General features: G+C 43.2%; 1 protein-coding gene and 1 pseudogene across 5 annotated transcripts in view; one reads left to right on the top strand and one right to left on the bottom strand.

Annotated features, from left to right (window-relative positions):
* Positions 1–531, bottom strand: part of ZNF326 (zinc finger protein 326) — a 37,906-nt gene extending 37,375 nt beyond the window's left edge. For all 5 annotated transcript variants that reach the window (XR_006601812.1, XM_045064829.1, XM_045064830.1 and 2 more), the window contains exon 1: positions 358–531. Coding sequence is in view for 4 of the 5 variants with exons in the window: in XM_045064829.1 (XP_044920764.1) it covers positions 358–373 (16 nt within the window). In the remaining variant the exon portion in view is untranslated. The remainder of the gene's footprint in view (positions 1–357) is intronic.
* LOC101674317 lies at positions 372–20,422 on the top strand (annotated as a pseudogene).
* The last annotated feature ends 799 nt before the right edge of the window (positions 20,423–21,221 follow it).

The following is a 21,221-nucleotide window of genomic DNA, read 5'->3' as shown; positions in this document are numbered from 1 at the left end:
GCCCGACACCGAGGAACTGGAGGCGCCGGGGCAATTTCCACGCACCGCGGCCGGGGCCAGTCCGGGGCGCGAGTCTGGGCCCCACTCCGGAGGCCGTGGCGCTTTGGGCGCGCCCTTCCCCGCACCGAGGCCGGCACGGAACTCCCAGGTCTCTGGCGGCAGTGGGCGCCGGGCCGGCGCGACAGGGCGCGCGGGTCCCCACACAGGCCGATTCCGGGCACTGGGCCCGCGGCGGGCGGGCGGCCTCCGGGCCCGCAGAACAAAGCCCACACGGCCATCTTGAGACCGTAAACAGACCCCCGGGGCGGCCACCCCGCCTCCCGTCCGCCGCGGCGACCAGCCAGAAGCTCTGCTTACCGTCCTCGAAGTCCATGGCGGAGGCTCGGGGCTCACCGGCTCGGCGGCGCTGGGCAGAACTGTGGCAGGCGGCGAACACCCGGGACCCGCGGTTCCACACCACCAGTCCGCGCGACGGAAAGCGGCGCTACCGGCCCGGGAGCCGCAGGCCACAGTGAGGCGGAGGGGCGGGGCCGGCCGGCGCTGCCAGCGGCAGCAGCGCGGCCTGCGATTGGTTGGCGCGGGCTGGTGGGCGGGCTCTCTGGTGGGGGCGGGAAGCAGGTCGGCTGTTACGCTCCGGGGTGCTGACCCTCTCCGAGCGTCGGAGGAGGAAGGAAGGTGGAAAGAGGAGCGCGGAAGACTGACTGGGGTCACGGGAAAGCGAACTGGGTGTTCGGGAAATTCTGGCGGCGGCCCGCCATGTTTGATCCTGGCAAGAGCGAAAGGATTGGATCGGAATACCTTCCTCCTGCCCAAACTAATACACCACGTGCCGACCTTTTGCTTTTTATTGGCTGGTGACGACTGTGCGGAAAATGTTCAAGTACTTAACGGGCTTTTTGCTGTGGAGAGGCATAAGTCCGGGACGATTTTGACAACTGTGTGAGCCGAGGAGAACAGATTGCTGAATAGGAAATAATTACGGGAATGAGCCAAGACAAGTTATTACCAGTTTCTGAATTTTAAGGTGCAAAATAAAAAGGGGCTGTAAAATTTCAATGACAGGGAAGATTTGTGACAGAAGTCGCCAAGAGCTTGAAGAATGACCATGCACAAACCCTCACACATATTGCTATCGTGTTACTGCCACTTTGGAAGTAGTGTTGGGGAAGTGGGCCAAATTATTCACCCCACAGGGCAATATGGGAAAAAAAAATGTTCGTTCTGATTCTGCAGCAGCTTAACTCCAGGTTAATTTTTTTTCTTTCTTTTCTTTTTTTTTTTTTTTTAAGATTTTATTTATTTCTTTGACAGAGAGGCAGCTGGAGGGGGAACACAAGCCGGGGAGTGAGAGAGGGAGAAGCAGATCTTCCATTGAAGATGGAGTCGGATGTGGGCTCTATCCCAGGCAGATGCCGAACGACCCAACCACCCTGGCACCCCTTTTTTTTCTTTTCTTTCTTTCTTTCCTTTTTTTTTTTTTCCTTTTGTAGTAGAGCAAATAGTGTCAACAATGGGTTGATCACAAGATGGGAAACCATGAATCAAAACCATTTTCTCTTCTTTAGGGTCCAATCAGTTGCTGGAACCAAGTTCCATAACAGCAGCCTGTGGAAATAGGACTGGAAAACAAAATTGCAGATACATTATGTGCATTACTATAGCCCCAAATCTTCACAGGGCATTGTTTCTTCCTCACCACTTTCCTTCTCCACCCCAATTGATTCACACAGTTCTCCACCCTTATTCTCTTCTTTTTTTTTTTTTTCTCCCTCCTATACATGTTTTCTATTCACCTGAGCTGAACATGTTGAAAACTGAACTCATAATTTTCCTTCTCAAACCTGTTCATCCTCCTCTATTCTTTCATCTCTTTTAGTGGTGTCCTGAGCAACCACCCACTAATCCTAGCCGGAAGCCTGCACGATTCATCTCATCAAGACACAGGCTTCTCCCATCCTCCCTCCCCCAACCACACTGAAGTCTTTCATCTGCTTATTACCTCTTAAAATTTCTTAAACGTGTTCCCTTCTCTCCATTCCCACAGCACTACCTACAGTACCTGCACAACTCTGATTCTCTCCCTCCCACACTATTGCTGTAGCTTCCTAAATCATTTTTCTGCCCATTGACCTTGACCTTCTCAGGCTTCTCAGGGCTGCAGTGTTCTAAACACAAATCTGAACATGTCATCATCATGGGTCTTTATTATGGATTAGGCCAAGGCCAAGCTCTGAAACCTAGAGCACGTGCAGCAGGATCTGGCCACTGCCTAAGCGGCCATCTTCCTCCATTTCTCCCTCCTCCTCTCCCGTACTGTCTCCTTTTTGGTGAGCAATTTTAAGTCCCCAAACATCCCTACGCTTCTTCATGCCCCTAAACTTTTACTTACGCTTTTCTAGCTGCTTGTTATACCACCCAGTGAATCCTACTCATTCTTAAAACATAGCTCAGGATTTACTTCCTCTAAGAAATGCTCCCACATCCCATCCCCACACACTAGGCCAGTACTTAAATGACTCACCTAGCAATCTCATTAAAACTCAGATTCACATTCAGTCAGTCTGGGTTGGAGCCAAAGAGTCTGCATTTCTCACAGGTTTCCCAGGAGATGCTGCTGCTGCTGCTGCTGGTCCAACCATACTCGCAGTAGCAAGGCCCTGGGCTAAGCGCTGATAGAACACTATCTCCCTTGCATTAAATACTCTGTTTGGCTTTATGTCTATCCACATTAAAAGCCCTTTGAGCTTAGAACCAAGTCATCTTTGTATCCTAAGTGCTGAGCACATATGTTTATCAAGTCCAAGTGAGCACTCTTGACGTTTTTTACTTTTTTTTTTTTTTTTGGCATCATGGCAAAGGGATGGTTTCTAACCTGTGGTATTCAGGTCTTGTCGTGAATGTAAGGAATAAATAATTGGGTCACCGTTTGTATTTGTGTATTATTTGTATGTGCTTGCATGCACGCATGCACACACACACACATACATACACTTCTTTCTTTTCTGAAAGAGAAAACTGCTGGTCAAGGAACTCCTCACTCCAGAAGAAATCTGGCCTCAGAACAAATGCTTGGAGAGCCAGAATACACAGATATCTTCTCCCCACCCTTCTTCTTTCCCAAATAGGAAGTTTCTGACAGAGGTGGCAATACCTGAGTTATGCCACAAGACCTGAGACACCTTGCAATACCTGACAGTCCATCAAGTCATCCCTTAATTTCTGCATTGAACAAATATTGATTGAGCACCAACCATGTGCCAAACATCATTTTCTTCCTTCGTTGTTATCTCTTTCTTATTCCCCAGAAACTATCCAGGCTCCTGGGCTTGTTCCCACTTGCTTAGGCTTAGATTTTTATCCTGAGGGGCCAGTGTTTTGCCGAAGTCTTAGGCCCTTACATCTTCCATTCATTTCACAATAGGTGGCAGGTTAGTCAACACCAGGCCAGCAAAGCCTATTGGAAAAGAGAAGAGACTATGTTTTGTTTTGTTTTGTTTTAAGTGCAGCGGTTAAAAGGATATGTGGTGTGAGGTCAAGAGAAGCCTGCAGAGAGAAGGAGGCGATGGGGAGCTACCCCTAAGACCTGATCCTGAGGGAGCTGTCAGAGAAGCCCCACCACCTCCTTCCCTAGAACCGGAGAACTGGGTAAGTGGACCCCCTGAGGAAACAGGGGCCTCTGTTCCTCCTCTCCTAAGCCCCCACCCACACACCTTCTGCTCCAGCAACACAGAACCATCTGCTGCTCTCCAGACAAGCCATGCATTTTCACAAGCCCCTGCTCACCTTGTTCTCTCCATTTCTATTGCGGTCCCTCTCCTCATCTGCCATTCTTCAAGGTTCAATAGTCACGGGACCTCTTTTTAAACCCCTTCCCTCCATGTCACCTTAATAGCGATTAGCATAGTTGGATTCTTGTAGTGAGTTAGTTATAACCTTGTCTAACTCTTTATTCAGATTCTTCGGAGACCCTCCTTTGTACCATTTTTAGGTGACCTATAGGTAGCACATTGGCACTGTGTGTTAAGGAGAGACAACAAAATCACCACTGAAGAAAAGCCCTAATGAGACTGAAATTAAATGCCCAGAGCTTCACCTGAAAAAAAAAAAAAAAAATCACAGCATCCTATGATTTTATGATTTTGGAGAGTAAGTGACTATGGGGTGACAAAGGGGAGTCCTAATTTCACGATGCTTTCCTGATTTGCTCCAAATAACTCTTTCTTCCTCCCCATGTTCTTTAGGGAATTCATAAATACTCAGGGAGGTCAAGAACTGAAAATGACCATCTTAAAGTAAAGCAACCAAATTTAAGTAAACAAAGTAATTCCTACTGTGGGACTTATCAAAGGAGAGCTGGTTACAGAGCCCATGGCAATAGAAAGCTGCTGAAAACAGCTGGTGTGGATAGCACTGAATGGTTGTGTTTTATACATAGGACAAGATGATGTCTCTGATTTTAATACGCAACTTCGAAAAGATGCAGGTGTCTCTCGAAGCTCAAAGGAATAGCAATTAAAATAATAATTAGCTTTTATTAAACCCTATATATAAATAAATGTTTCAAAGCACTTTACATGTGTTAACTCATTTTATCTACCCAAAATGTAGGTAGTACTGTCACCCACTTTACTGATAAGGAAACTGAGACCCAGAAAGGTAAAGTTACTTGCCCAAGGTCACACCACTGAAACAAAAAGTAGAGCCAAGATTCAAACGCAAGAAGCCTGGCTCCAGAGCACACACATGCATCTCAATCATGCTCTGCTGAGCAGCTATTATGTGCCAAATATTTTGATAGAAGCTTTTACATGCCTTAGTTCTCCTCCTTACAATAAGCTAGATTATATCCTTTCCAAATGAAGGAAGTTAAAGAGAAAAATTAAGTTACTTGTCCAAGACTGTGCAATGAGCAATTGTTGTCTCTATATTCCTGACAAATATTATACAGTCATGCTTAGGTCTATTGTTGTATGGAGCCAACCTTGTACACCCAATGTCATCATCAAGGTGCTCAGGTAAAAAAGAAGAGAGATTTTGCCAATCTTCAGACCATCTTGTGTAACAGTACCTAACGCAGTCAAAGAGAATATACAGCAAAGAAGGGATCATGACTGCTTTAGAGATTCCCCACTTTGTCCTGTGCTTTCTTTTTTTCTTTTTTTTTTTTTTTAAGATTTTATTTATTTATTTGACAGAGAGAAAGAGAGATCACAAGTAGGCAGAGAGGCAGGCAGAGAAAGAGGAGGAAGCAGGCTCTCCACTGAGCAGAGAGCCCAATGTGGGGCTCGATCCCAGGACCCTGAGATCATGACCTGAGCCGAAAGCAGAGGCTTAACCCACTGAGCCACCCAGGTGCCCCAAGGGACCCACTCTTGATTTCGGCTGAGGTCATGATCTCAGGGTCATGAGATCAAGCCCCATATTGGGCTCCACTCTGGGCATAGAGCCTGCTTAAGATTCTTTCCCTTTCCTTCTACTCCTTTCCCCACCTCTCTCTTTCCCTCCATTAAAAGTAAAATACAGGGGCACCTGGGTAGCTCAGTGGGTTAAAGCCTTTGCCTTCGGCTCAGGTTATGATCCCAGGGTCCTGGGATAGAGCCCCACATCAGGCTCTCTGCTCAGCGGGGAGCCTGCTTCCCTCCTCTCTCTCTACCTGCCTCTCTGTCTGCTTGTGATCTCTGTCTCTCAAATAAATAAATAAAATCTTACAAAAAAAAAATCTTCAAAATGTAAGTGTTACCTTTCTTCCTTAGGTATGTATTATATAAAATATACATTTCTATGAAAATTAGGTTTATTCCCTTCTAGGGGCTCAATTAAATATCTGAGTTATTGTCATTCATTTTATCTTCTTAATGTGTTTAGCCCACCATAAATTTTAATCTTCTAAGTAAATGTAAAGCAAGCTGTCTGTGTCATCTGTCAACTCCACTGATTGCCAGAATTGATTTGGTGGATCTGCCCTGCTAGGAAGGTGTCCCCTTTCTTCCTGGTTCTGGTACATGTGTCTCTCCCAAAGCTGTGTGCTTCATTGAGGAGAGAGGAGAGCCAGGATCTACATGGAGTCAAGTTCTCCCATAGGACTGTCCAGGACTCAGTAAGTAGGTTATCCCACCTGACTGTGACTCTCCCACTAGATTATGAGCCACCTGAAGGTGAAGATGTCATCTTTGTGCTAGCACCATACCTGGCACATGGTAGACTTTAAAATGTTGTTGGATGGGACACCTGGGTGGCTCAGTTGGTTAAGCAGCTGCCTTCGGCTCAGGTCATGATCCCGGAGTCCTGGGATCGAGTCCCACATCGGGCTCCTTGCTCAGCGGGGAGCCTGCTTCTCCCTCTGCCTCTGCCTGCCATTCTGTCTGCCTGTGCTTGCTCTCCCTCTCTCTCTCTGATAAATAAAATCATAAAAAAAAAAAAATGTTGTTGGAATAAAAAGAAAACAGATCCGCAGTCAGATCCTATATTTAAATAACTTCAATTCTATATTAGGGAAACAAATATAAATAAAAAATAAAAACAAACGAAATTCAGCCATGTACACATACAATCTAACCCCTTCCTTAGCCAACAGTTTATCAGCAAAAAAAGGGCACAGTCCCAGGACACCCAGTAGAGGGCACCACACACCAAATATAGTCAAGGTTTGACAACAGAAGCGGAGCACGTGTCTATCTAGTTCCTGCTGGTCTGAAGTGTTCTAAAGAGACATGGGGTAGAGAATATGCCTGGGAGCCTCTTTGAAAGTACCCGAATTTCTATTTTGGGTCAATTGTGGTTATAAATCCCCCTGTTTGCCTCATTTCAGTAGATTTTGTCTTTAGAGATGATCTTTTAAGGCACAGAACAGTGGAAAATGCTTATTATGATGGCAAACTTGAAAAACAAGATGCAAAAATTTTTATGGAATCTGATAACAGCAATGCCAATAAATTTTTTAATTTTTTAAGATTTTATTTATTTATCTATTTGACAGAGATCACAAGTAGGCGGGGGGCGGGGCAGGCTCCCCACCAAACAGAGAGCCCAACGTGGGGCTTGATCCCAGGACCCCAAGATCACAGCCCAAGCCAAAGGCAGAAGCTTAACCCACTGAGCCACCCAGGTGCCCCAGCAATACCAATAATTTTTTAAAAGACAAAGCATAGAGATAAAACAGAAAGAAAAATGTAAAACATGAACAGTGATTCTTTCTGTGTTCCATTTTTACATACTTACTCTTCTATGTTCTCCAAATTTCTTTAGCACCTTTTTAAAAAATCATTTATTTATTTATTTATTGATGGGGAGGTGGAGGGGCAGAGAGGGAGAGAGATTCTTTAGCACTTTTATAATGTAAAATATGTATTTGATATAATACAAGATGTAACATCTATTTCAATTAGTTCTCCTTAGCCAAATATTGTATTTCATTTTCCTTGTAGATAAAATTATTGTTGGGGATAAGGGAAGGCACTTTGATTGGCCATTTAAGTCAGTGGTTCTCAAGCCTGGCTCTACTCTAGAATCATCCAGGGCACTTTTAATAAGTGCCAGTACTTGGGCTTCACTTTGGAGAATCTTATTAAATGATAAAACTAAAACCATTACCACTGTTGATTTTCAAAATACTTACAAGAGATGCTATTGGAATAAGTTCTCTTCTGTTTCCGTAACTTGTACTTATTGAGAAGATGTCAAGTTTAGAGATGGAACTTTAGAGATTGAATAGCCACACATTAACCAATCGATCCATGTGTAGAAATGGTGTAACAACTACATCTGAATTGGGCTGGTACAGACACTTGTACATCCAAGAGCTCTAAAAGCTGGCTTGGTTCCAGTATTCCCTATAACTACCCTGCAGCCCTTGGGAGGTAATTAACTAATGACAGTAAAGGGCTTTTAAACTGAAACAGGTTGTATAAATGCTAAACACAGGAAACACAGAGGATTTCCACTGACTGCCAATACTTTTCAACCAGAGACAGTTGATGCATCTTAAAGCCAATTTCTCTTTTGCAACTGAAATCTTCCTAGTCTTTATTTCAAGGGAAACAAAAGGAGGTTTTTTGTTTTGTTTTGCTGTTGTTGTTGTTGTTGTTGTTGTTGTTTTTTAAGGTAATGCCTCTCCTACAAATCAAAGACCTAAGAAGATTACCCTTTTACTTTCTCAGAAGTAAGGTTCCTGCCACAACAAAACCCTGGTAGCGTGGTTTCTGTGAACAACTGCTTGGTTTGGATGACCGAAGGTGGGTTAGCAAAAGGGGTCATACTAGGAGATCTAGTACAAGTCCCGGCATCCCCTTAAACATCATGTCTGGTTTTAAAGCAAACGATTTGTGCACAGGGTAACAAATGTAACAGTATAAAAGAACTTCCAATGAAAAGCAACAGCCTTTCCTCTTCTCCTTGCTTAGCTTGGGTCCCCTCTACAGGTGAAAACTCTGGTGTCATCTGGGGTAAGATCATGTGGCATTTCCTTCCACTGTACTATTACCTCTCTTACATTACCAACTTTAGTGAATATCAATTGATTCCACGGTTTGAAAATAAGCATGTATCTCACACTATCCTTCTCTTCCAAATTTCAATAGAAATAATAGCTTTTTATTTCGTCTATTAAAACTAAATTTTCAGGGGTGCCTGGGTGGCTCAGTGGGTTAAGCCGCTGCCTTCGGCTCGGGTCATGATCTCAGGGTCCTGGGATCAAGCCCCGCATCGGGCTCTCTGCTCAGCAGGGAGCCTGCTTCCTCCTCTCTCTCTGCCTGCCTCTCTGCCTACTTGTGATCTCTCTCTGTCAAATAAATAAATAAAATAAAATAAAATAAAATAAAATAAAATAAAATAAAACTAAATCTTCATGTTTTCAAATGAGGACTCAAATTTCTATCTCTTTTAATAGGGTATCTGTGCGTTTCCTCTTCTATGAATGGAAGGTATTGTGCCCCTTCTCATGGCTCCACTTCTCCTCTGCTTCTCATTGTTGTCAGTACCACTTTACCACCAGCAAAACTGTTAATATTTACCTTCTGTACTGCAACCACAAAATATTCTTTTTACTTTGTCTACAGATTGACTTTAGATGTTAAAAGCTTAGGGGTGCCTTGGTGGCTCAGTCAATTAAGTGTCTGTCTTCAGCTCAGATCATGATCTGAGGGTCCTGGGACTGAGCCTAGCATTGGGTTCCTTGCTCAGTGGGGAGGCCTGCTGCTCCTCCTGCTTGTGCTCTCTCTCTCTCTCTCTCTCTGTCAGATAAATAAATAAAATCTTTGGGGGAAAAAAAAGACGTTAAAAGCCTATATACTTTCTTCCAAAGAGTACAGTGTGAATGGGGAGCAGGTAACTTTACACTGGAAATACCTGGCAAACACAGCCACAGTCAAGGTCAGTAAGAGTGCTAAGTCAATAAGTCATGTTGATAGTGCGTGCTCTTGGTTTGATGTGACAAAAATGACTGACCTTTGTGGTGTTCCCTGCAAAACCCACAACCCCAATCTAATCATAAGGGAAACATTAGACAAATTCCAAATGAGGGACATTCTACAGAATACCTGGCCAGTACTCCTCAGCCTATCAAGGTCATCAGAAACAAGGAGAGCCGGAAAAACTATTATAGCCAAATAGAGCCTGAAGAGACAGGATGACTAAATGCAATAGGAATAGAAGACACTGGGGAAAAACTAAAGAAATCTGATAAAACATGAACTTTAGTAAATGACAATGTATCAATATTCATTTGTTAATTAGAACAAATGGATAATCCTTGCATAAGATGCCAATAATAGGGATGCCTGGGTGGCTCAGGGAGTTGAATCTCTGCCTTCCGCTCAGCTCATGATCTTGAGGTCCTGGAATCAAGCCCTGCGTCGGGCTCTCTGCTGTTTCCCCCCCTCTCTCTGCCTGCTTCTCTGCCTACTTGTGATCTCTGTCTGTCAAATAAATCAATAAAAAAAATCTTTAAGATGTTAATAATAGGAAAACTCTCTGCTAGCTTTATATCTTTCTGTAAATCTAAAACTGTTTTAAAAGATAAAATTTATTAAAATATAAAATAATGGAAATAAGCCAATATGCTGTATATATTTTATGATCAATGGGAACATTGTTCAACATTAATATACTAGGATGACATTTTCCACGAACCCAGTGTTATAACCCCTTGGTCTCTCAAATTAGGCTATTTCTAGCATCAAGGTCAAATGGATTGCCTTTTCTTACACTCTGTTAACTGCTTATATTCATGCCTAGATGTAGTTTGCGTCATGTGTGGCCTGTGACTTCATTGTTCAGAATTTGCTTTTTCTCAAGTTTCTAATTGCCATTTTACCTTGTATATTCTAGCCTGTGGTACTTTCTGCCTAATCCAACCATAATCCTCCCTTTTCGCTTTTTATCTTTCAGACATTTTTTTTTTTAAATCTCCACTCCATTGGCTTCTATCCTTTCCCCTCACACACTTTTCTCCATACCTGTTTATTTTTATTCCAGGGGAGTCTTAGCAGGGAGGTAATGCACATAGGCTCACTCTCCTGTCTTGAAAGAGAAGCTTACTTCACCTTTTGTACAGCTCCATCCTCAGTCCTGATGAAGAGTGAGCTAGCTGAGATCAGGCTTAAAGAAAGGAAAGTAGCTTCCTTGCAGAGAAAACACCAAATGGATACATGGTGTTGCAGGGGTGGGTGTGGGGTAATGAGGCCAGGGCTACAGAGCTGGCAAAGTCAAGACTGAGGACAAGGAAAGGATCACTGTCACTGAGCTGGACCACTGAGCCAAGGACATGAAGATCAAGTTCTTAGAGGAGATCTACCTCTTCTTCTTACTCATCAAGGAATCTGAGAACACTGACTTTTTTCCTGAGAGGATCCCTCGAGGACAGGGTTTTGAAGATGATGCCTGTGCGGAAGCAGCCTTGTGTGGGCCAGCGGACTGGGTTCAAGGCATTTGTTGCCATTGAAGATCACAATAGATACCTCAGGGTGTTAAGTTCTCTGAGGAGGTAGAGAACCCCACTGCCATCCGTGGGGCCATCCATCACAGGTCAACACTGTCCCACACATGGGGGGAACAAGGTTGGCAAGGCCCATGCTGTCCCATACAAGGGGACCTGCTGCTATGGCTCTGTGCTCGTGGACCTTATCCCTGCCCCCAGAGGGGTTGCCTCAGCTCCTGTGACCAAGAAGCTTCCGACAATGGCCAGTAGTAACAACTGCTACACCCCGGCCAGGGGCTGCATGCCCACCCTGGGCAACTTGGCCGAGGTCATTTTTATGCCATTTCTAAGACCTACAGGTATCTCACCCCTGACCTCTGGAAAGAGACTGTATGCACCAAGTCTCCCTATCAGGAATTCACATACCATCTTGTAGAGAACCACACCAGAGTCTGTGCAGAGGACCCTGGCTCCCACTGTGGCCACCACAGTTTTATACAGGAAAAATAAGGTGGGTGCATGGGTGGCTCTGTCAGTTAAGCATCTGCCTTCGGCTCAGGTCAGGATTCCAGGACCCTGGGACTGAACCCTGCATCGGGCTCCCTACTCGGCGGGGAATCTGTTTGTACCTCTATCCCTCCCCCTTGCTTGTGATCTCTCTAATAAATAAACCTTAAAAAAAAAGAGAAGAAAAGAAAAAGAAAGTGGATTAAAGCCTATTAAAAAGAAAGGAAGGAGGGAAGGAAGGGAGGAAAAATATATGGAGTCATACTCTGGCCAATATGCAGTCCTTAAGGAGAAAGCAAGAGTGTATTTGATCAATCAATGACCTTCCTACCATTGGATATTCCTAGAAGCACATTATTCTGACCAATCAGTCCCTATACTTGTTTTTAAAGAAACCTATGGGGGCGCATGGGTGGCTCAGTGGGTTAAGCCACTGCCTTTGGCTCAGGTCATGATCTCAGGGTCCTGGGATCGAGTCCCGCGTCGGGCTCTCTGCTCAGCGGGGAGCCTGCTTCCCTTCCTCTCTCTCTGCCTGCCTCTCTGCCTACTTGTGATCTCTCTCTGTCAAATAAATAAAATCTTAAAAAAAAAAATAATAAAGAAACCTAGGAGTTAGAAAAGTAAGTTGTTTTAAAAGGAAAGTACCTGGATCTTTTAAAACAGATCCTTATGAAAAGCACAAGCTGCTTTGCATTGTCTTGGATGAAGAAAGTTCAAGCCGTCCCAAAGAATTACAGAAGAGAGCCCCAGTTGTCAGGTGTTAAAAGGCATTCGAAGATCATCTAGCTCTAATCCCAACCTTTGACTTTTCAGATGAGGACAAGGGAGTACTTCTCTAAGGTCACTTAGCTAACAAGTGGAAGTAAGAAGACTAGAAAATGGGTAAGGTCAACCCAAGGAGATTTCTTACCCACACCTCATGCTGAGTGTTGAAGAGCTCTTTTCCACTCGCTTCTCTGCAATTTCCTCCCCTCCAACCACATCCTTGCAGGAACTCTAAAAAGAGGTGTGGAGCCAAGGGCAGGATGGAGTAGGAGGATAAGACAGCTGTAGCCGGGAAGGGGTCTGTACTGTTTTTTTCCAGGGATCTACTTGCCTGGCTGCCATCAGTGGACAAAATTCCTAACTCTGGGAACTCACTCTTCTCCCTGTACTCCCTCTCTTTCTCCAAAACTGCCTGGGAGAGGTAGGTTTGGCTCTAGTTTTTTGACAAAATATGTGCCCCAAACCTGGAAATGAATGATGCTCTTACAGAACGTAGTAGATGTCCTTTGCACAGAATACCATTCTCCCCAAATTGTTTTATGACTTAAATATTCCCACTGTTACACATTATTAAGGGAAGAAAGGTCATAATTTTGTGATATTTAGTTCTGTAATTAATGTAAGACAGCGGAATTTTTTCCAAACCCCTTAATTTCTGTGTTGTTTTTTGCTTCAGGAAACTGAAAAGGAGAAAGGAAATGTTCATGGTACGCTTGACTTTATTTAATTTTTAAAGCACAGAGTAACAAGGAAGAGGGACTACTGCATGTCCTAGAGTTGGCTTCTGCAACTCTGCTTAGACATTTCCCCCCCAGGACAACCGTTAGAATATGCAACTGCAGAGCCTAATAACTGCCATATTCAATCAACAATGCTCATGGCGCTAACATGCTCTACCACCCCTCCCAGCCCCATGTTGAAAATGCACCACCCCTTCCCAGAAGTCAGCTCTGTGAGGCACAGAGACCTCACGACTACATGGCTCCACTAATTTGCATTATTTTTTTCTGAAAATGCAGAAGGACAGCTGTGACTCAGCAAAATTTCTTATTTATGAGAGACAGCCTTCGTCTCCCTTAGCAACTTCTCTCTAGCCTTCCAGAGTCTTGTTCTTTGAGTTCTACCTTGTCAGAGAGTTAGAAGATTCAATACCAGAATCTTTGAATTTTTTACTTAAGAATAGTGGCAAGTATGAGTTTAAAAATGAAGTCTCTACATTGGAAAAATTCTTTTTGCAGTTGAAATGAAATATTAAAATCTCAAAAAAGTTTACCCTTAAAATCAAATGCCTAAATAAGAGTGAGGAGGCAGCCCTATAAATGCTATTTAAAAATAAAAATATATGGTTGGGATATAATGGCTGGTTATTATTGGCCTATAAATAGCATCAAACATGCTATTAATAAGGATTAAATATTGGTGTTAAAATATATTGGGGGACATGTTGGGAGACTGGGGGAAATCAGAATACAGATTGGGTAGTAAATAATCTTAGAGTACAACAATTGAGTTACACTGCTAAGTTACAATCTACACATAATGCATCTCTTTCAATGCACCAAAGAAAACTTATAGAATGAGTAAAGGGCGGGTGGTAATTAAAACACACAGGCACAGGGACACTGGGTGGTACAGTTAAGCTTCGGACTCTTGGTCTCAGCTCAGCTCCTGGTATCAGGGTTGTGGGATCGACCCCTGAGTCAGGCTCTGTGCTCAGTGCAGAGTCTGCTTAAGCCTCTCTCTTCCACTGCCCCTCTCACCCTCTCTGAAATAAATAAGTTATTAAAAAAAAATAAAGCATAATAATTTAAGTTGCTAGAGAGAAGCCAATTAAATAATACATTTAACTGACTGGGTGGCTCAGTCAGTTAAAAAAATAAAACATATAGACACATCTATAGCTGGAGTTTAGATCCTAGCTCTCCGTTCAGTTCAGTGAACTTGAAAAGTTTCTTTATAAAGTGGAAATAACACCACCAACAACAAAAGTGGAAATAAGAATGGAGACCCATTCTTAGGGTCATTGTTGTAAGAACTAAATGAAAGAATCCATTGAGCACATACTGCCTGATAGTAGTAAGCACTTGATACAGGCTTTCATTATAACTCTTGACAGACTTTTATAGAGTGCTCATTTAGAGAAAAGGTATTTTGTTATAAATGGTCAGCAGAGATCTGATGTATTCTTTTTTCTCTATATTTCCCAATTAAGTTTCTTTAAAAGGGGGAAGGGGCTTAAGATGACTTTCAGAGTCACTGCATGAGGACACATAAGTATAGTGAATTCTGTTAGCCAAGGCAATAAAGAAAAGGGATGCTTTGTTTAATCCAATACTGTAATTAACACACAGTTGACAATTACCAAGGAATTGAAATATTTTATGGGCTTGGTACAAAAACTGCACTAACCACTATTTAATCTCATTCTTTTTTGTGGGGTTGTGGGGTTTTTTTTTTTTTTACATTTCAAAAAATAATTCATGGACTTTATTAAAATTTCAATATTTTGCTCTTTGGAAAATACTATTAAGAAAAAAAACAGCAAGTCACAGATTGGGAGAATATATTTGCAATGCACACATCTGACAAAGGAGATGTATCTAGAATATAACAGACTCTTATAATGCAGTAATAAGAAGACAACCTGATTTTTTTTTTTTAAGATTTTATTTCTTTATTTGACAGACAGAGATCACAAGCAGGCAGAGAGGCAGGCAGAGAGAGAGGAGGAAGCAGGCTCCCCGCTGAGCAGAGAGCCCGACGCAGGACCCGATCCCAGCACCCTGAGATCATGACCCGAGCCGAAGGCAGCGGCTTAACCCACTGAGCCACCCAGGCGCCCCAGACAACCTGATTTTTTAAAAATGGGCAACATATTTCATCAGGTGCCTCCTAAAATAAGATATACAAATGGCCAAAAGCTTATGAAAAGATTCTCCACACCATTCATCACTGGGAAAATAGAAATTAAAGTGATAATGGTGTACTGTTATGCAGCCAATACAATGGCTCTACTTAGAAAGACAAACATGTCAAATATTGAGAAAAATGTAGAGTAGCTGGAACTTGGCCACACAGCCAGTAGGAATGTAAACTGGTGCAAACTACTTTGGAAAACAGTCTGGTGGATTCTTATAAAGTTCATATACAACAGAAATAAAAACATATGTCTACACAAAGGCTTCTACACAAACGTTCATAGCAACTCTATTCATAAACCCACACAATGGACTAGGACTCAGCCATACTTGGAAATGAACATGAACCACTGATGCAGGCAACTATGTGGATGAATTTCAAAAACATTATGTGAAGTGGAAGAAGACAAACTCAAGGGAGTACACTCTATCTAATTCCACTTACATGAAATTATAGAAAATGTAAACTACTCTATAGTAACAGAAAGCAAACCAACAGTTGCCTGGGGCCAGGAGAGGGGTGACTTCAAGAGGGCAGGAGGAAATTGTGGAGGTGATGGAAACACTGTATCCCCTTAGCTGTGATATGGGTTACATGGGTGGATACTCATGTCAAAATTCATGGAAGTGTACACGTATAATGAGTTTGTTTCATCGTATTAAACTATATTTCAATTAAGTTAACTTTAAAAAGAAGCACTAATACAGTTGCTTTTTTTAAAAGATTTTATTTATGTATTTATTTGACAGAAAGAGATCACAAGTAGGCAATCCAGAGAAAAGAGGGGGGAAGCAGGCTCTTCCCTGAGCAGAGAGCCCAATGCAGGGCTCTATCCCAGGACCCCGAGATTATGACCCAAGCTGAAGGCAGAAGCTTAACCCACTGAGCCACCCAGGTGTCCCAATATAGTTGATCTTTAAAAAATCATCAGAGTGGGGGTGCCTGGGTTAAAGCCTCTGCCTTCGGCTCAGGTCATGATCCCAGGGTCCTGGGATTGAGCCCCGCATCGGGCTCTCTGCTCAGCGGGGAGCCTGCTTCCTCCTCTCTCTCCTCTCTCCTTATTTTATTTAAATAAAATCTTAAAAAAAAATCATCAGAGGGGCACCTGGGTGGTACAGTTGGTTAGGCATCTGACTCCTGGTTTAGGCTCAGGTCGTGATCTCAGCATCATGAAATTGGGCCTGTGTCAGGGTCTATATCCAGCATAGAGTCTACTTGAGATTCTCTCTCCCTCTCCCTCTGTCTCCCCTGCTTGCTCTCTCTCTCTAAAATAAATAAATAAATATTTTTAAAAAATTAATCAAAGAACTGCTAAAATGTTATTGCAGAATTAGTTCTAATAGCAATGAATAGGGAGCAACCTAAGTATTCACTAACAGATACAGAGTAAAATCAATAATGGTGGTGGGGTACCTGGGTGGCTCAGTGGGTTAAGTGTCTACCTTGGGCTCAGGTAATGATCCAAGGATCCTGGGATCAAGTCCCACACAGGGCTCCCTGCTCACTGGGGGTTTGCTTCTCTCTCTTCCTTTATGCACTCTCTCTCTCTCTCTCAAGTAAATAAATAAAATCTTTAAAGGTATCAATGATGATGAATCTGTACTACTTAATGCTGTGAAACCATTAAAAAGATTAAAGGGGTGCCTGGGTGGCTCAGTCAGTTTACCGTCCCACTCTTGATTTCAGTTCAGGTCATGATCTCAGGGTTGTGAGATCAAGCCCTACATCAGGTTCCGTGCTGGGCATAGAGACTGCTTGGGATTCCCCTCCCTCCCCACTCTAAAAAAAAAAAAAACTGAAGTAGTTCTACATGTTTTAATATAGTTGTTTATGACACATAAAATAAGAAGGTAGTTTACTCAACAGTATGCATAATACAATCTTATTTGCATAAATATATTCTTTATACATGTGCCTATTTATATGCATGAAAATTCTCAAGGGACCTATACTAGTCTATGGAGTGTTTACCTGGGGGATTAACCATGGGTGAGGCATTTACAAAGGGGTTTTCCACTTTCTCATTTTTCAATGTTGAATCTTTACAATAAGCCAGTTTTACATGCATAATCAGCAGAAACAGTAATGATATTTCCATCCGGAAAAATAAAAGGCAGCTGGAGATAGCCAGGAACCTTCCAGGCATCATTAGGAACACCAATCATTTTGTCCTCTCCCAGTGGGGAAATGCTGAATAATGGGGATTTCTAACTAGATAACAATAAGCATGGATTAACTGTATATTGAGAAGGAAAACATTCTGTTCCATGCTTCCACCAACCAGCTAAAGAAAGTGTGTCATTGACTCTGTGGAAGGGAAAATATGATTACCAAATGCAGCAAGGTGGGAGGTTCCCATCCTAATTACTTGACCTATCTTTCCAAGAGGATCAGTCAACATCTTCCAGTCTGGGCAACAAACTAGAACATCTGTCTCCACCACCCCTTATGACGATACTCTCTGAAGGTAAAACTGATAAAGATCAGAGCTCTACAGCACAGCTTTCTTCGCAGATCCTTGGAATCTTCTTGAAGAAATGAAAATTTTGACAACCCTAGATGCTCAGATGAAACATCCAAGATTCCCCTTACATAACAGGCAACGTCAGAGCAATCCCAAGAAATATAGCTCCGTGCGGCATTGTTCTCAGAAGAGACTTTTAAAATACTGTTGTCTACACGTGTCTTCTCAACTCTGCAATTAAATATTCACTTACTGCTTCCCATAGTTTCCCAAGTCTAGACACTATAATTATCATGACAATTTCTCCAATGTCCTAATTAACATAGAACAGAAAGCCCCAGGAGAAGAAAACAAGGACCCCAGGACTTCGATTTGGCAGTCAGATCTGCCAATGCCAATGAGGGAATTAGCCAAATATAGAGGAGAATGATTCATCTCTTTCCTCACTTCCCTATCTCCCCTTGTTTGCCCTTCCTGTGTGCTTCTCAGAGGAACATATCCAAACTTTGCTCCCACTTTTCCTGCTCCGCTATTTAATCTTCCTCCCTCATGAGGCCTGTCCCTGGCCCATCTCAGCCAGCAGAATTCAGTAGATAGTCTGCTGGACCAAAACATTCCAGCTTGCAGTGTGTTTTGGAAAGCTTTGTTTTTATGAAGAAATTTTACATTTTTCCTATATGCTTCAGTACATTTTTATGTGACAGCCTGAATGTGTGCAACCAGAGCCTACTTGAACAGGGCCAAGGTTTCCAATCCAGGAGAGGAGCTCTGCTAAAGAAGGATCTTGGCAGGCAGTTGCAGGTCTCCCCACCCCCACCTTCCCTCCCGTGCTTTAAGGAGGGGTCTGGGGAGCTCAGCATGTAAAGCCACTGGACTTGGCAGGACCACACCCTCATTCAGCTACCTTGGCGTGAATCAGGGAGTTCCGGGGGTGCCCAGATGCAGCTCTGGCCAAGGTTAGGACCACTCTTCATACAAAGAGCTTGAGACTTACTGGCATCTACAGGATGTTTGGTTATGAGCCAGAATTCCCCAGTTCTATGGGCTGAACCTCCCAGCCCTCCTGGGGAACTCACACCCAGTATCATATGACTTCTGCCTATTGACTGTCACCTCTCTCTTTTCAGCTCTGATATTTTTATTTCCTGTTTACTTTATTCCTGGTATTTAAAGAAATTTGGAAAGATTAGTGGCAAAAAGGGACCATTAGAGGGTGCCTGGCCAGCTCAGTTATTGAAATGTGCGACTCTTGATCTTAGGGGTGTGGGTTGGAGCCCCACATTGTGTGTAGAAATGACTTAAAAATAAAATATGTTTTTAAAAAGGGAGAGGGACCATCAGTAAAGGGGAAGAGAGACTCTGAAGAGATAGAGGAGGGTTTTCTAGGGGCACCTGAGAGGCTCAGTTGGTTAAGTGTTGCCTTCGGCTCAGGTGATGATCCGGGAATCCTGGAATCAAGTCCCACATTCCTTAGCAGGAAGCCTGCTTCTCCCTCTCTCCCTGACTGCTGCTCCCCCTGCTTGTGTTCTTTCTTTCTCTTTCTCAAGTAAATAAATTTTTAAAATTCAGAGTGTTCTCTATTCTCTGTCCATCGTTTTACACACACACACACACACACACACACACACACACATAAGTGTGTGCATGTGCGTTTACAAACACACATATACCAAGCACCGAGAGCCTTGTTAGACCCTGAGGACCAGGACTGTGGCTACCAGGACTGGATACCTCTTAACTCAGGGTCACCGGGCATTCCTGTCCATCCCTACCCCCACACTCCTTACATGCTTCCTGTCACTGTTCTCTTTATAGATGAAGCCAAAATGGGTCACCATGGCTTGAGATGATCTCTTTCTGATAATAATGTCATGAGTATAATATTTAATAATTTAATAAGCCCTTTCACCTATACGTTAGCCTGCTCAAGTTTCATCACAATCCTGTGAAATAGGCTTCATTTTTATTCCCTATTTACAGAAAAGGAAATCTGAGTGCAAATCTGGTCCAGCAAAGTGGGCATGTGATGGCACTGGGACCTGGTCTAAATGCAAGTTCCAGAGACTGTGTTATCTGACACTTGCTTCTAGCATACACTGCCCTGACGACAGCCCCTCAGATCAGGAAAGTCAGATTAGGCTGATGTCTGTGCATCAGTGATCACTGAGGGGACTAGAGGTAGGCACTAGCCTGAGGCAGCCTGTCCATCAGCTAGCTAATGGCTCATGAAGGTGCCTTGGGCCAAGAGTACTGCCCAAAAGGACAATGTGATTAAGCAAAGTCATTTGGACTAGCTCTTTCCTGGCATTTGGATTGAAGAATTGGCCCATTAATACATAGAGAAAAACAAACCAGACATAGCTTAGAAGAAAGGCAGAAAGAGCACAAGAGGGAGAAGATCCATACCATGGGAAAGACCAAGGAAACAGCCGGTCCCTCGCACTGCCTCGACCCCTGATCAGCTCTCTGGTTCCAGTTTTCTACTTGTGATAAATTCTCTTTCCCAGATGGGCTCAATATTTCTCTGCTCCTTGGAACCAAGGGAGACTTTCCACCTTCCACCTTGTCGTGTTCTTTGCCTACTCCCGAAGCAGTGGCCCCTGCCAGGTACCCAAAAGGAGGAGGAGGGGTTAGGTAAGTGGGTCTCTCCAAGTCCACTGTGAGAGGCGGATGGTCTTATTTCCAGATTCTCTGCTGCTCTCCTCGCCCTCTGCCCAGAAGGCAACGATCTGGCCAAGTCAATAAACACAGTTCACTGCAATCTCTCCAGTCCAGCCAGTGAGGCGGACAACACTGAACCCAGGTGGCTGATCTGGCTCTTTGAAGATCAACTTCACAAAGATCAAAACTTCTGAATCAGAGAAAGTAATCTACGATAAGGTAAACATGTAGTTTTGATTTACAACTCCGAGGCTGTGTTCCAAGGGGAAGATTCTTATAAACAAAAGGGCAAATTTTGTTTTCAGTAAGAAAATACTTTTGAAATTATACTGCAGAGCAATGGGATTGCCTTAGAAAATCTGTCTTGTGAGGGACTCCCTGTAACTAAAAGAGGTAATATTTGGAGTAAGGGAGATGTCTGAGGAATTTCCTACCTCAAAGAAAGACTTCCCTCAGGAGAATATATTTCTACTCATCTCGATCTTACAAAAGGGAAGATTATCTGATATACTACCCAAAACTCGTTTTTGTACTCTTGCCTTTTTTTTTTCTCTCTCTCTCCAATCTTTCCTTTTCTGTTTTTTGTTTTTTTTCCAAAAATAATTCTTTTTAAAGTTAACATGCATCATTTTTATTGTGTTTAGACTTTAGGGAGGAGCCACTCCCTGACTACTTTGTACCTGTTTTAACATGAAGTTTAATGCTAGAATATAAGTGCCCCAAGGGTTTAAATTAGGGGCACTTCAAAAGGCAGCTGGCTCTGCAGCGTGGGGTACAATTGTCTAAATAAATGTGATTCAGTATGCATTTGTGCTAAGACCTAGACCTTCCCAACCAGGTACATCCTGACGCGAAGCAGACTGTAGAAAACATCTACAATCTTTCAAAACTAAGGTAGAAATGTTCAAGCCCCTATGTTTGGTTGCCAGGGAGATAGGGTAATGAACAAATCAGTTAGGGATGCGTTTAGTAGCAAATAAGAACAATAGTGCA

The sequence above is a fragment of the Mustela putorius genome, unplaced genomic scaffold (assembly GCF_011764305.1).
Source record: "Mustela putorius furo isolate JIRA1106 unplaced genomic scaffold, ASM1176430v1.1 tig00003853_pilon_pilon_pilon, whole genome shotgun sequence".
NCBI classification, from domain to species: domain Eukaryota; kingdom Metazoa; phylum Chordata; class Mammalia; order Carnivora; family Mustelidae; genus Mustela; species Mustela putorius.
The sequence above is the reverse complement of the archived record's forward strand: the minus strand, read 5'-3'. Positions and strand labels throughout refer to the sequence as shown.